The sequence below is a fragment of the Oncorhynchus tshawytscha genome, linkage group LG28 (genome assembly GCF_018296145.1).
Source record: "Oncorhynchus tshawytscha isolate Ot180627B linkage group LG28, Otsh_v2.0, whole genome shotgun sequence".
Classification (NCBI taxonomy): domain Eukaryota; kingdom Metazoa; phylum Chordata; class Actinopteri; order Salmoniformes; family Salmonidae; genus Oncorhynchus; species Oncorhynchus tshawytscha.
The window spans coordinates 25,497,031-25,513,397 of record NC_056456.1 but is presented as its reverse complement, the minus strand read 5'-3'; the positions used below and the strand labels follow the sequence as shown (position 1 = coordinate 25,513,397).

Here is a 16,367-nt window from a genome sequence, read left to right as displayed (position 1 = left end):
CCTTTGAAAAGGGGGATGACCGCGGAAGTTTCCGATCTTTGAGTTTCTCAGATGATATGAAAGCGGGGTTGAACAGGCTAGTAATAGGGGTTGCAACAATTTCGGCAGGTCATTTTAGAAATAGAGGGTCCAGATTGTCTAGCCCAGCTGATTTGTAGGGGTCCAGATTTTGCAGCTCTTTCAGAACATCAGCTATCTGGATTTTGGTGAAGGAGAAATGGGGAGGCTTGGGTGAGTTGCTGTGGGGGGTGCAGTGCTGTTGACCAGGGAGGGGTAGCCAGGTGGAAATCATGGCCAGCTTTAGAAAAATGCTTAATGAAATTCTCAGTTATAGTGGATTTATCAGTGGTGACAGTGTTTCCTAGCCTCAGTGCAGTGGGCAGCTGGGAGGAGGTGCTCTTATTCTCCATGGACTTTACAGTGTCCCAGAACTTTTTCGAGTTTGTGCTACAGGATGCAAATTTCTGCTTGAAAAAAATAGCCTTAGCTTTTCTAACTGCCTGTGTATTTTGGTTCCTATCTTCCCAGAAAAGTTGCATATCACGGGGGCTATATGATGCTCATGCAGAATGCCACAGGATGTTTTTGTGCTGGTCAAGGGCAGTCAGGTCTGGAGAGAACCAAGGGCTGTATTTGTTCCTGGTTCAATTTTTTTTGAATGGGGCATGCTTTTTAAAGATGGGTAAGGAAGGCACTTTTAAAGAATAACCAGGCATCCTCTACTGGCGGGATGAGGTCAATATCCTTCCAGGATACCTGGGCCAGGTCGATTAGAAATGCCTGCTCTCTGAAGTGTTTTAGGGAGCATTTGACAGTGATGAGGGGTGGTCATTTGACCGCAGACCCATTACGGATGCAGGCAAGGAGGCAGTGATCGCTGAGATCTTGGTTGAAAACAGCAGAGGTGTATTTGGAGGGCAAGTTGGTTAGGATGATATGAGGGTGCCCATGTTTACGGATTTGGGGTTGTACCTGGTGGGTTTATTGATCATTTGTGTGAGATTGAGGTAATCAAGCTTATATTGTAGGATGGCCAGGGTGTTAAGCATGTCCCAGTTTAGGTTACCTAGCAACACGAGCTCTGAAGATAGATGGGGCAATCAATTCCGCTGGGGGCAGAGGGTGGTCTATAGCAAGAGGCAACGGTGAGAGAGTTGTTTCTGCAAAGGTGGATTTTTAAAAGTAGAAGCTCAAATTGTTTGTGTAAATACCTGGATAGTAAGACAGAACTCTGCAGGCTACCTCTGCAGTAGATTGCAACCTTTGGCAGTTCTATCTTGTCGGAAAATGTTATAGTTAGAGATGGAAATTTCAGGGGTGTTGGTGGTCTTCCTAAGCCAGGATTCAGACACGGCTAGGACATCCGGGTTGGCAGAGTGTGCTAAAGCAGTGAATAAAACAAATTTAGGGAGGAGGCTTCTAATGCTAACATGCATTGAACCAAGGCTTTTACGGTTAACAAATGAGAGCACCTGTAGAGTAGGAGTGGAGCTAGGCACTGCAGGGCCTGGATTACCCTCTACATCACCAGAGGAACAGAGGAGGAGTAGGATAAGGGTATGGCTAAAGGCTATCATAACTGGTCGTCTAGTGCGTTCGGAACAGAGAGTAAAAGGAGCAGGTTTCTGGACACGATAGAATAGATTCAAGGCATAATGTACAGCCAAAGTATTGGTAGGATAGGAGTACATTGGAGGTAAACCTAGGCATTGAGTAATGATGAGAGATATATTGTCTTTACAGATGTTTAAACCAGGTGAACTAAATGGTTGGTTAACCTCTAGCTTCGAGCAATCCCGTATCCGGGAGCGTAATCATAGCCTCAAGCTCATTAGCATAACGCAACGTTAACTATTCATGAAAATCGCAAATGAAATGAAATAAATATATTGGCTCACAAGCTTAGCCTTTTGTTTAACAACACTGTCATCTCAGATTTTCAAAATATGCTTTTCAACCATAGCTACACAAGCATTTGTGTAAGAGTATTGATATCTAGCATAGCATTAAGCCTAGCATTCAGCAGGCAACATTTTCACAAAAACAAGAAAAGCATTCAAATAAAATAATTTACCTTTGAAGAACTTCGGATGTTTTCAATGAGGAGACTCTCAGTGAGATAGCAAATGTTCAGTTTTTCCAAAAAGATTATTTGTGTAGGAGAAATCGCTCCGTTTTGTTCATCACGTTTGGCTAAGAAAAAAAAACGAAAATTCAGTCATTACAGCGCCGAACTTTTTCCCAAATTAACTCCATAATATCGACAAAAACATGGCAAACGCTGTTTAGAATCAATCCTCAAGGTGTTTTTCACATATCTATTCGATGATAAATCATTTCTGGCAGTTTGGTTTCTCCTCTGAACCAAATGGAAAAATGCACGCAGCTGGAGATTGCGCAATAATTTCGACGGAGGACACCATGCGGGCACCTGGTAAATGTAGTCTCTTATGGTCAGTCTTCCAATGATATGCCTACAAATACGTCACAATGCTGCAGACACCTTGGGGAAATGACAGAAAGTGTAGGCTCATTCCTGGCGCATTCACAGCCATATAAGGAGACATTGGAACACAGCGCATTCAAAATCTGGGGTACTTCCTCTATGAAATTTCATCTTGGTTTCGCCTGTAGCATTAGTTCTGTGGCACTCACAGACAATATCTTTGCAGTTTTGGAAACGTCAGTGTTTTCTTTCCAAAGCTGTCAATTATATGCATCGTCGAGCATCTTTTCATGACAAAATATCTTGTTTAAAACGGGAACGTTTTTTTATCCAAAAATTAAAAGAGCGCCCCCAAATGCATAACTGGTTAAGGCATATTGTGCAGGGCTAGAGACTCAGTGAAATAAGACAATAATCACTAACCAGGACAGTAATGGACAAGACATATTGATTTTAGAGAGAGGCCTGCGTAGCCGAGTGATCATAGGAGTCCAGTGACTGGTTGGGCTGGCTGGAGACACGGCGATTCAGACAGCTAGCAGGCCGGGGATAGCAAGCTAGCAGAAGGGCCTTAGAGGGACGTCGCGACGGAGGAAAGTCTGTTTAAGCCTCCACGTGCGGTGACGTTGATAGACCAGTCGTGATGGATTAGTAGGGTTCTGAGTAGCAGAAGGGTCCAAGTCCAATTGGCAAAATAGGTATAGTGGTCCAAGAAATTGGCCGATGGATCTATTCAGGTAACAGTCCAATAGGATCTAGACAGCTAGCGGGCTGCGGCTAGCAGGTAGGCATTCAGGGGACGTCACGGCGGAGGGGCCAGTTGAGTACCCCCTCGAGCAGATTACGGAAGTCGTGAAGGATCGGCGGGATTCCGTGCCCCGTACCGGCAGTAGAAGGGGTCCGGGTATTGTAGCCCAGGAGTAGCTGATGGGCCTATTCAGCTAGCCGGGAGTTGGTCCTAGCATGGGCTAGCTCCAGGCTAGTTGGTGCATGCTTCTGGACAGATGTTAGCCAGGAATAGTCACTCGGATTGCAGCTAGCTAGCTGCGATGATCCAGGTGAAAAGGTTCAGAGCTTGCGGTAGGAATCTGGGGATATGGAGAGAAAATAGGTCTGGTATGCTCTGGTTTGAATCGCTTTGTACAAACTGGTAAGAGCTTTCCAAGCTAAAGGTTAGCTGATGACCGCTAGCAGCGCTAGCAGTGGTTAGCTGACTACTAGCTAGTCCGGTTCCGAGGTAAATAAAAATACTTTAGAAAGAAACATCCACACCACATTGGGTGAGGCGGGTTGCCGGAGAGTATTTTGAAGTAGAGGTTTAGAAAAATATAAAAAGATATGCAAAGAAAAATATTAAAAGATGTATACATGGGACACGACAAGAAGGACAAAGACGTCTGACTGCTACGCCATCTTGGATAATTTAGCTATTTAGTTCAGTGGTATAATACGTCATCAAGGCAAAGGGTGGCTCCTTTTGAATAATTAAAAATATCAAATATATTTTTATTTGTTTAACACTTTTTTCGTTACTACATGATTCCATATGTGTTATTTCATATTTGTGATGTCTTCAGTATTATTCTACAATGTAGAAAATAGTAAAAAATAAGGAAAAACCCTTGAATGAGTAGATGTGTCCAAACTTTTGACTTGTACTGTGCATTTGACATTTTTGTTATTTAGCAGATGCTCTTGTCCAGAGACATTTTCATACTTTTTTCTGTACTGGTCCCCGTGGGATCCAACCCACAACCCTGGCGTTGCAAACGCCATGCTCTACCAACTGAGTCACGCTGGACCCCCACATTTCTAATTTACATAGCTATTTAGTTGAGTGGTATAATACTTTGTCTCTCACTTCTTTAAGTTAAGTGTATTGTAATAGATTTCAAATATGAAAAGTTAAATCCACTCTTGTTAATAAATCAGTGGCAATCGAGAAGTGTATTGCATTATGTTTGCAGCCCTGCATTGTAATACTGTGACACTAGACACTCAGACTATTCCTCTCTGCTTACTTAGATTCAAGTTATTCTCCCAAGTCCCACCTTTAAAAAATAGTTTGTGGTCGAGGGGTGTACAATTATTTGGAGAGACAAGCTCTGCCTCTACACTAGCTTTTATGAATTTAGAACTTCTGGGGAGGGCCCCTGTGAAGCTGTGAGAATGAAATTACATGTAATCTGCGTCCCAAATGGCACCCTGTCCTCTATATAGTGCTCTAATTTTGACCAGATCTCTATGAGTCGTAGTCAAAAGTAGAGCACTACATAGGGAATAGTGTGCCATTTGGGGTGCAACCGTAGACAATCCTGCACACCATGTCCCAGCTCCCCACCCGCTGCTAACTGAGTCATGGAGACATGACTGGCAGATAGGCAGCATCCCCCACAGGAATAACATAGGCTGCTTCCCAAATGGCACCCTATTTCCTATATAGTTCAATACTTTTAACTAAGGCCCATAGGGCTCTGGTTAACAGTAGTGCAGTATATTGAAAATAGTGTGCCATTTGGGATGTAGCCATAAAACCCCAGTCAGTTAGCACCATCATGCAGCCCAAATCAGGCCTCAATGGAACTAGTGCAGTGTCTGTCAGTCTGCTCTGTCTGTATGGCTGTCGCTGTGAACATATTGATTTATAAAGTGAGGTGGCTGATTGGACAGTGCTCACCAGACTGTGAAATGTCTGCAGCCAGCATACCCTGTGTCAGGAGCCTAGCTTCGAGGCCCAGCTCTCTGGGAGGGAAGAGACGGTTGGTCGGGTGAGAGAGGGCTACTGGGCCCTGTGCTGTGTGAACAACTCTCTGTCTTCAGTGTGCAGTGCTGAATCTTAATCTGACTCTCTGAAGTGAACTTTGAGTGAGCCTCTGTCGTCTCTCGCTCTTTCTCGCTCTTTCTCTCTCTGTAGTCTCTCTGTCGTCTCTTTCTACTCTCTCTCGTGCTCTTCTTACCTTACCCATTTCTCTTTCTACTCTCTCTCAATTTTTTTTCTCTATTCAATTCAATTTGCTTTATTGGCATGATGCAACAATGTACATATTGCCAAAGCTTACTTTGGATATTTACAATATGAAAATAATAAGAATCAAAATTGTCAATGGGTGGCCTCCCGGGTGGCCACCAGAGACTCTGGGTTCGCGCCCAGACTCTGTCGCAACCGGCCGCGACCGGGAGGTCTGTGGGGCGACGCACAATTGGCCTAGCGTCGTCCGGGTTAGGGAGGGTTTGGTCGGTAGGGATATCCTTGTTTCATCGCGCACCAGCGACTCCTGTGGCGGGCCGGGCGCAGTGCACGCTAACCAAGGTCGCCAGGTGCACAGTGTTTCCTCCGACACATTGGTGCGGCTGGCTTTCGGGTTGGAGGGCGCTGTGTTAAGAATCAGTGCGGCTTGGTTGCGTTTTGTGTATTGGAGGACGCATTTCGACCTTCGTCTCTCCCGAGCCCGTATGGGAGTTGTAGCGATATGAGACAAGATAGTAGCTATTAATAATTGGATACGACAAAATTGGGGAGAAAAAGGGGTAAAATTCAACAACAAAAAAACTAAAATTGTCAACGGGACAACAGTAACAACAATAACCAAGGGTCAAAATAACAATAAGCATACAGTAGAGGACATGTGCAGGTTGATTGGTCTGTCAGACACTGTCCCTCATCTTATGGCAGGCAGCAATGTAGTGTGCTGCCAACCCACAGCTCTCTGTGTCCTCCCCCAACAGGACTCTCTCTACCTCTCTCGCTCTCTACCTCTCTCGCTCTATACCTCTACCTCTCTCGCTCTCTTCTACCTCTTGCTCTCTACCTCTGCCTCTTGCTCTCTACCTCTGCCTCTTGCTCTCTACCTCTGCCTCTTGCTCTCTACCTCTGCCTCTCGCTCTCTACCTCTCTACCTCTCACTCTCTACCTCTCACTCAATACCTCTCACTCTCTACCTCTCACTCTCTACCTCTCACTCTCTACCTCTCACTCTCTACCTCTCACTCTCTACCTCTCACTCTCTACCTCTCACTCTCTACCTCTCACTCTCTACCTCTCACTCTCTACCTCTCACTCTACCTCTCACTCTCTACCTCTCACTCTCTACCTCTCACTCTCTACCTCTCACTCTCACTCTCTCACTCTCTACCTCTCACTCTCTACCTCTCTCTTTACATCTATCTTTCTACATCTCTCTCTCTCTACATCTCTCTCTCTCTCTACTCAGTCAGATTGCTTTATTGGCATAAAATACAATTTGTAGATATTGCCAAAGCAGTATAGTGGTACAGCATTTCAGTAAATACAGTACAATGAAATGAGGATATTGAAATACAGTTCATTTTAGTTGTAGTAATAATAGTACATACAGTATAATCATGAATACTGGTACAGCAGTACTGCTGGTGTGTAATCTTTTGGTCAATAATTGTCATTAAATAAATTAAAATAAGGAATGGCAAATAAATAAATAGCAACATGGATGATGGTTCCACTATTTATTACTTGTCAATTATATACAATGTAAATACTTCAGGGAATGAAGAGTCATGTGATGTCCCTCACGCTATGGCAATCATATATATATCTGGCAGTAATATTTGCAGGTTCTCCCTCACCCAGAATAATTCCCAGCATATTGTTATTAGTCAAATGCACAAAAGTTGGGAATACCCCTTTCGCTGTCTTTCGCTCTCTACTCTCTCTTCTCTCTGCCTACACTCTCTACTATCTCTACTTTCTCTATTTTCTCTCTTACTTTGTCTCTCTACTGTCTTTACTGTCTTTGTCTACACTCTACTCTCCTATCTTTACTCTCTCTACTCTCTGTTTACATGCTCTACTCTCTCTCCTCTCTCTGTCTACACATTCTACTATCTTTACTCTCTCTCCTCTCTGTCTACACACTACTCTCTCTATACTATCTTTACTCTCTTTCTACTATATCTGCTCTCTCTCTACACTCTACTCTCTATACTATATTTACTCTCTCCTCTCTCTGTCTACACACTACTCTCTCTCTACTATCTCTGCTCTCTCTCTACACTCTACTCTCTATAATATCTTCACTCTCTCTCTGCTCTTTCTACACTCTACTCTCTACTATCTTTACTCTCTCTGTCTACACACTACTCTCTCTCTACTATCTTTTCTCTCTCCTCTCTCTGTCTACACACTACTCTCTCTCTACTATCTTTTCTCTCTCCTCTCTCTGTCTACACACTACTCTCTCTAATCTCTCTGTCTACACACTACTCTCTCTCTACTATCTTTTCTCTCTCCTCTCTCTGTCTACACACTACTCTCTCTCTACTATCTTAACTCTCTCTAATCTCTCTGTCTACATACTACTCTCTCTACTCTCTCTGTCTACACACTACTCCCTCTCTACTCTCTCTGTCTACACACTACTCTCTCTCTACTCTCTCTGTCTACATACTACTCCCTCTCTACTCTCTCTGTCTACACACTACTCCCTCTCTACTCTCTCTGTCTACACACTACTCCCTCTCTGCTCTCTCTGTTTACACACTCTTTTCTTTCTACTATCTTTACTCTCTCTCTACTATGTCTACTCTCTCTACTCTGTTTACACACTACTCTCTCTATCTTTACTCTCTCTCTACTATGTCTACTCTCCACTCTCCTCTCTACTCTCTTCTTTCTCTGTCTACATGCTCTACTCTCTCTGTTTACACACTACTCTCTCTATCTTTACTCTCTCTCTACTATGTCTACTCTCCACTCTCCTCTCTACTCTCTTCTCTCTCTGTCTACATGCTCTACTCTCTCTGTTTACACACTACTCTCTCTATCTTTACTCTCTCTCTACTATGTCTACTCTCCACTCTCGTCTCTCTACTCTCTTCTCTCTCTGTCTAAATGCTCTACTCTCTCTACTATCTTTACTCTCTCTACACTCTCTACTCACCTCTCTACTATTTCTCTCTCTCGCTCTCTCCTTGCTGTGCCTCATTCTCTTTACTCTCTTGTTAATTCCTCTGGTTTCTCTGTGATGCTTCATGACGAGGACAAGGTCATTTTGCTTACAGCATCAACTCCTACATGATTGCTTTATCGTAGTACAGATATAATTCATTCCTCAACTCCTACATGATAGCTTTATCGTAATACAGATAGAATTCATTCCTCAACTCCTACATGATAGCTTTATCGTAGTACAGATAGGATTCATTCCTCAACTCCTACATGATAGCTTTATCGTAATACAGGTAGGATTCATTCCTCAACTCCTACATGATAGCTTTATCGTAGTACAGATGGGATTCATTCCTCAACTCCTACATGATAGCTTTATCGTAGTACAGATGGGATTCATTCCTCAACTCCTACATGATAGCTTTATCGTAGTACAGATAGGATTCATTCCTCAACTCCTACATGATAGCTTTATCGTAGTACAGATAGGATTCATTCCTCAACTCCTACATGATAGCTTTATCGTAGTACAGATAGGATTCATTTCTCAACTCCTACATGATAGCTTTATCGTAGTACAGATAGGATTCATTCCTCAACTCCTACATGATAGCTTTATCTTAGTACAGATAGGATTCATTCCTCCTAATCAGTGTCTCTGGGTCCAAAAATGTCATATTTTTAATTACATGAATTTATCATACAAAATTTGGCTAGTTAAATGCACACACTGCACTGCAGTTAAACAGTGGGACTGTAGTCAATATCTATCCCATCCTTTACAAATGAGCACTATGTATTGTAGAAAGAGTGGTATCCATTTAAGCCATCCTTAGATAAATGATTAGATTAGGATCATTTCATTTAATGTTGGGCCGACTAGAGATCACAGCACCATGATAGAACAACATTCCCTCCAGTACTGTATCCCAAATGGCACCCTATTCCTTATATAGTGCACTACTTTGACCAGAGCCCTGGTCAAAAGTAGTGTACTAAGTAGGGGGATATGGTGCCATTTGGGCCTATGTAATTTAAATATAAAATGACTGTTGACTGGGGTGCTTCATTACGTGATCATGGAAACATAGCGCTCTGTATCTAGGAAGGTAATATTGTCCATTATTCACTGTCTATGGTCCATTAATAAAGATAATAATGATAATGCCTAAGTTATGCTGTATGCCCTCATTAGTTTAACTCAAGCTCCCAAGCTAAGTAGTTTATATAATAATCCAGTTCAAAATAATTCCAGAGGGAAAGCTAGCTGAAACATTATTTTTGTACACCTTCACAGGACTGTAGGCTGAAATGCAGTAGATTGAATCAGTAGAGATCCACTGAGCTTGTAGAGCTGAGATCACCTAGAGATCTCTGAAAGAAAAAAACGCCAAACTGACAGAAAGTGAAGTTGCAAGTTGCATGGCACCCTATATACTATATAGTGCACTGCTTTTGACCAGGGCCCATAGGGCCCCTTTCTAGTAGTGCACTATAAAGGGAATAGGGTGCCATTTGAGATGCAAACAAGACCAGACACACTGTCACCACGCTACCTCAGAGTCCTCCAAGGAACAACCTCAGCTCTCTCTTCTTCTCAGCATCTGGAGAACTGGTACCGTAACCAGGCAGATCAAAGCTGTGTCGTTTTCATTAGGCACCAAATGGAAGAAACTTGGAGAAACTACCTGAACTTGTCCAATAAGAAATGCTCATTTTTGATTTCCATTGCATAACATTTCAAAACAGTTTGTTATGTTGTGCTCTAATGAATACAACGCTGGCAAGTCGTTTGCTTTCTCACTGATATGAGTACAAATGTTTTTCTTCAAGCTTTAGTCGGTTCCGAGAAATGTTAAGTACTTGGCTCAAAATAACGTTTAGTTCACCATCCAAAAAGGGAGGTTCTAGTTACCTGGAACTTGATTATTATTACCAACCAATACAACCAGACATCCCCACAATGTACTGAAGATTGAATAAGAAAAACAGCATTGTCTTTTTTGTGCTTTTCGATCATTATCTATTCAAGCAACCTACATTGTATTTTTCCCATGCTGCTCTTTGATGTGCTCCCACTCTTTCCTCTTCCTCCTCATGTTGTTTGGTGTGGGTCTATAACAGTGATGCTGCCATCTTTGCCCTGGGTCCATAGCCTCTGAATCAGATCGATGACCAGTGTTTATGTTGATTTAACCCTGCAGGAAAACTTTGGGTGCGGAGTATGAAGGTGGCCTATAACATCCTCCACAAGCTGGGGAGCAAGCAGGAACCTATGGTCAGACCTGGAGACCGGGTGAGTACGGGGAGGGAGGTAATCCATAACAGAGGGAGAGAGGAAGGAATGGAGTTGGGGAGAGGTGAAGGGGGAGAGATGGATAGAGGGATGTAGTGAAGGAGGGATAAAGAGATGGGGGAGGGAGAAAATGGGTGAAGGAGGGTGGGAGTGATGAAGGGAGGGATGGATGGATTAAGGGTGGCGCGAGGGAGTGTGGAATCGAGGGGAGAGGGAATGGTTGAGGGGAGGAAGGAATCATGGAGAGTTGGAGGAAGGGAGGCCTGTGGTTGAGCTCCAGCGTCTGTCTACGTGCAGAGTGAATCTTACCCAGCAGCAAGAGCATCATGTCCACCCCAGGATCCAAGATAAGCACCAGCCATGAGGCTTAATGTTCCGTGTTCAGGCTCAGGACATGGCCTAGGATTGGGTACTTCTCTGGCCACTGTTACGTTATCTATCATGACTGTATCTGAGAGTTACAGTACACTCTCCCTTTAGATCTTTACAATCTTTACTACTGTTATCTTTACCACTGCCATCTTTACTACTGTTATCTTTAACACTGCCATCTTTACTACTGCCATCTTTACCACTGCCATCTTTACTACTGCCATCTTTACCACTGCCATCTTTACCACTGCCATCTTTACTACTGCCATCTTTACCACTGCCATCTTTACCACTGCCATCTTTACCACTGCCATCTTTACCACTGCCATCTTTACCACTGCCATCTTTACTACTGCCATCTTTACTACTGTTGTCTTTACCACTGCCATCTTTACTACTGCCGTCTTTACCACTGCCATCTTTACCACTGCCATCTTTACTACTGCCATCTTTACTACTGCCATCTTTACTACTGTTGTCTTTACCACTGCCATCTTTACCACTGCCATCTTTACTACTGCCATGATTTACAACTCACGGTATACATTAACACAACATGTCGCCAGCTTTGAATTACGAGTAGAAGATTGTAATGAAGAACTATAAACTTTCCATATTGTTCCAATCTGTGTTTGCCAAGTCTCCTCATGATCCGTCCTATTATAAGGACGTTGCTTTGTTCCTTTCATCTAGGTAGGTTATTCCCCTCTGCTTGCTTGGTAGGACATATGGGCCTTGGTCAAAAGTAGTCCACTATAAAGGCAATAGTATGCTATTTGGGACGCAACCAAGCTGGCATCATGCCAGTGTTTCCTTGTTAACTAGAGGAGTGGTTAATTACTGTACAGAATGTTTCTTCTCCCGCCCCCTCCCTGTAAATTACAAAGTAGCATTGACTAGACTTTTCGTAAGGAGTTTATTGAAGCCTATAATAAGTCCCTCCAGAGTTGCGTGGAGGTTTATCAGAATGGGATGTGTCACGGCTCACACGGTAACAGCACGGAAATAGAGGGAAAAAGATTTTTTCAGGGTGACATTGAACGCTCTGAAAAAAGATTTTACAGCACACAGAAATGACAGGTGTTTGTATTGACACAGTCTGTATGGAAAAGGGAATTCAAGGAAAGCATGGAGTTGTTTAACAACTAACTGCTCCTCATGTGACAACGCTCTTAAATACAGGTTACCTGCTGTAGCTAGCTATAGTAACCTTATCCTTTTGAACACGACCAGCCTGGTCAATGACTGTCTCAAATGGCACCCTATTCCCTATATTGCGCATAAGGCCATAGGACTCAGGTCAAAAGTAGTGCACTATATAGGGAATAGGGTGCCATTTGAGACTGTATGTAGAGGACATGTGGTACTGTGTTCCATCCAGGGAGGTGCACTCTTCCACCCCCAGATGCTGTTCAGTCAGGGCTACAGTATGGTTCTCTGTCCAACATGGGAACCATTAACAGCACTTAGGACTACATTTACTGTTATCGGGCGCACACACAGACTGTTATCAGTCCTACCACCAGGCCAGACATGCAGCCTGGTACACATCTGATCCAACATGCAGTAACACCAGATAACAAGGACTCCACCATTGATCAAGTCGAGGGCACTAAGCACACATGAGATATAGGATCTAGGAAGTTGTCCTTTTTTGTGTTGAGAAGCATTGTCATTTTGTGTGATCTGCTCCTCTCTGTTGGGGCCTGCTTGAGCTGAGAGAGCTGCATTAGGCAGATGAAAGTGTCTGGAGGAGATAACATCAGGTGTGTGTGTGTGTGTGTGTGTGTGTGTGTGTGTGTGTGTGTGTGAGAGAGAGAGAGATGTTTACTGTTAAAAAACAAAATGTATTTCACTTTTGTTTATTATCTATTTCACTTGCTTTGGCAATGTAAACATGTGTTTCCCATGCCAATAAAGCTCATTGAATTGAGATAGTGAGAGAGAGAGAGGCCAGATGCTCAGTGAGAGGTCTGCATCTCACCTTTCTGATAAGGCTGCCTGCCTTGCTGCTGACGCTCAAACGGCCCGTTTGTAGAAAAAGATTGCTTCCCAAATGGCACCCTATTCTATTTACAGTGTACTACTTCTGACCAAGGCCTATAGCCACCATTGTTCCTGTTCCCAAGAAAGCTAAGGTAACTGAGCTAAACGACTACCGCCCTGTAGCACTCACATCCGTCATCATGAAGTGCTTTGAGAGACTAGTCAAGGACCATATCACCTCCACCCCACCTGACACCCTAGACCCACTCCAATTTGCTTACCGCCCAAATAGGTCCACAGACGATGCAATCTCAACCACACTGCACACTGCCCTAACCCATCTGGACAGGAGGAATACCTATGTGAGAATGCTGTTCATCGACTACAGCTCGGCATTCAACACCATAGTACCCTCCAAGCTCGTCATCAAGCTCGAGACCCTGGGTCTCGACACTGACTCAACTCCAGCCACTTTAATAATGGGAATTGATGGGAAATGATGTAAATATATCACTAGCCACTTTAAACTATGCTACCCTATATAATGCTACTTACCCTACATTATTCATCTCATATGCATACGTATATACTGTACTCTATATCATCGACTGCATCCTTATGTAATACATGTATCACTAGCCACTTTAACTATGCCACTTTGTTTACATACTCATCTCATATGTATATACTGTACTCGATACCATCTACTGTATCTTGCCTATGCTGCTCTGTACCATCACTCATTCATATATCCTTATGTACATATTCTTTATCCCCTTACACTGTGTATAAGACAGTAGTTTTGGAATTGTTAGTTAGATTACTTGTTGGTTATTACTGCATTGTCGGAACTAGAAGCACAAGCATTTCGCTACACTCGCATTAACATCTGCTAACCATGTGTATGTGACAAATAAAATTTGATTTGATTTGATTTAGGGCTCTGTTCAAAAATAGTGCACTTTATAGGGAATATGGTGCCATTTGGGAAGCAACCAAACTAATTTTATGACTCCAGTGTTGAGGAGAAAAGGCCCTCTTTTTGAACCAGGTTTAGACATCACCAATCATCTGTCAGCGGGTGAAAAGAAACTCCCTCAATGGGCTGACTTCACTGGGCTCATGGGATAATGTTAACAGCATGCTTTCATATCTTAGCATGAAGTCATATTTTATGAGATTTTGGAGTTTAGGCTGCATTTGGGACCTTGTCATCACAACACTTGTCACAAATGTTGTTGGAAGTAGACCAAGGTGCAGCGTGGTGAGCGTACATTTTCCTTTTTATTTAAAATGTCGCCAACAAAACAAACAGGGCTAAGTGCCACAAATAAAGTTAACTACCCACACTGAATGGAGGGGAAAAGGGCTACCTAAGTATGATTCCCAATCAGAGACAACGGTAGACAGCTGTCCCTGATTGAGAACCATACCCGGACAAAACATAGAAATAAAGAAACCTAGAAAACAAAAAATAGAATGCCCACCCCACATCACACCCTGACCTAACCAAATAGATAAATAAAATGGCTCTCTAAGGTCAGGGCGTGACAACACTGACCTAAAACGCCTCAGTTTACGATGATTGATGAGATTTCAGACATACAGATTTTCTGCTGCTTCTTAACCGATATGGACAAATTTACAGTTTACTAAAATCTCCTTTCTTTCAAGTCAGAAAGCATACCATGTTTTAGCTTTAACCACTTTTTCCACAAACCTCCCACCTTTAAAGTCAGAATGCGTACAGAGGATATCTATTGGTGACCTAACCAATTGTATATGGGTGGGTTAGTGGGTGATTTCCCATTCGTTATATAATGACCACTTCTGTCTAACCTTGATGTGATTTATCTGTCCACAGGTAGCTCTGGTCTTTCCCAACAACGACCCGGCTGCCTTCATGGTTGCCTTTTACGGATGCCTACTGGCCGAACTTGTCCCTGTGCCAATTGAAGTGCCACTTACGAGAAAGGTAAGGCCACTCACACGTACACGCAAACGTGCACACACCACATACACACACAATTGTGTACGTGTGTGTCTTCCTCGGTCATCAAGGCCAGCCGCATGACAAGAAGGACAGGTGGAGTTCCCCTTTTAGTACATAAAGTGTGTCCCAAATGTTAACGTATCCCCTATGTAGTGCACTACTTTTGACCAGAGCCCAGGTCGGCGGTGATAGGATTCTCTTCATATCAGTGTTCAGAATTACAGTAGGCTGTCCAACAGTCATTTTGTCGCACAGAGAAAGAGCAGAGATACTGTAGCCATGTAAATCTAGGCCCTTTGCAGTCAGGAGATCAGTCTGGTCCCTTCTCTAGTGAAGTTGGTGAAGTTGGAGGTCAGAGTGGAGAATAGCTGTTGACCACGCAGTGTGTAGAACCAGAAGACCAGGGGGAGTTTTTCACTAGTGAACTGGTCTGTCTTGTAAAAGAGATTTGATCTCAATGAGAATAAACCAATGTAAATAAAGGTTAAATAAAAATAGAAAAAATTGTAAAGAATGGAGGCTCCTGGAAGTTGGTGGTGTGTTCTTCTGTTATGATGCAGCTCACGTCCTAATGTGACTCAGTCTGCCTGCCTTCCCTAACCAGTTCTAGCTCTGTGGTTCAGTCAGAGGATCAACACATGTAATCCTGGCCATAAGGAGGAGGTCTGAGGGAGGTGGAGAACATCCAGAGAGATAGCAGTCAGTAGCGCATTGATGTGTCCTATGCTACAGGGGCAAACAGAGCACAGGTTCTGTCCTATATAGGGAATAGGGTGCCATTTGGGATGTTGCCACTCTCTCCAACAGGGCCAGTCAGACAGAGGCAGACTCAGGCAGTGAGGCTGGAGCTGAAGTCATCCTGGTAACTGGAGGGTGATCAACAGGTAGAAGAGATTTGGGAGCATTTGGTTCTCTCTGGACGAGGCTGTTTTCCAAATAGTCACCCTATTCCCTATGTAGTGCACTACTTTTGACCAGGTCCCACGGGAATATGGTGCTATTTGGGACACATACAGATTTGTATTCATAGAGGAGGACTAAAGATATGTCACGCTCTGTGCTGAGGGGGAGCAACTTGGCTTATTAACACAGTGGTGGGCAAGTGTCCTCTTCCAGGGGTGTACTTTTACATCAACGCTTCCTCAAGCTACAGAAACAGGAGAGAGGCTCCTGCCCTATGGGCTGTTCTGGCTTGGACAAGGCTTACTTTACCTGCAGTTATCGTAGTGTAATACTTCTGGAAGGGGCCATAGAGAAACCAGACGGCCATGATGTCTCCACAGCATCTGGATCCAATAGTGATTGTTAAACAAGACTTTGTGGTTCCACTCTCTGTGGGAGAACATCACTG

General features: G+C 43.4%; 1 protein-coding gene across 10 annotated transcripts in view; it reads left to right on the top strand.

Annotated features, from left to right (window-relative positions):
• The window catches only part of LOC112227384 (disco-interacting protein 2 homolog C-like), a 233,635-nt gene that overhangs the window by 157,636 nt on the left and 59,632 nt on the right, over positions 1–16,367 (top strand). For all 10 annotated transcript variants that reach the window (XM_042308309.1, XM_042308311.1, XM_042308312.1 and 7 more), the window contains 2 exons: positions 10,574–10,665; positions 14,888–14,998. In XM_042308309.1, coding sequence (XP_042164243.1) covers positions 10,574–10,665; positions 14,888–14,998 — 203 coding nt within the window. The remainder of the gene's footprint in view (positions 1–10,573; positions 10,666–14,887; positions 14,999–16,367) is intronic.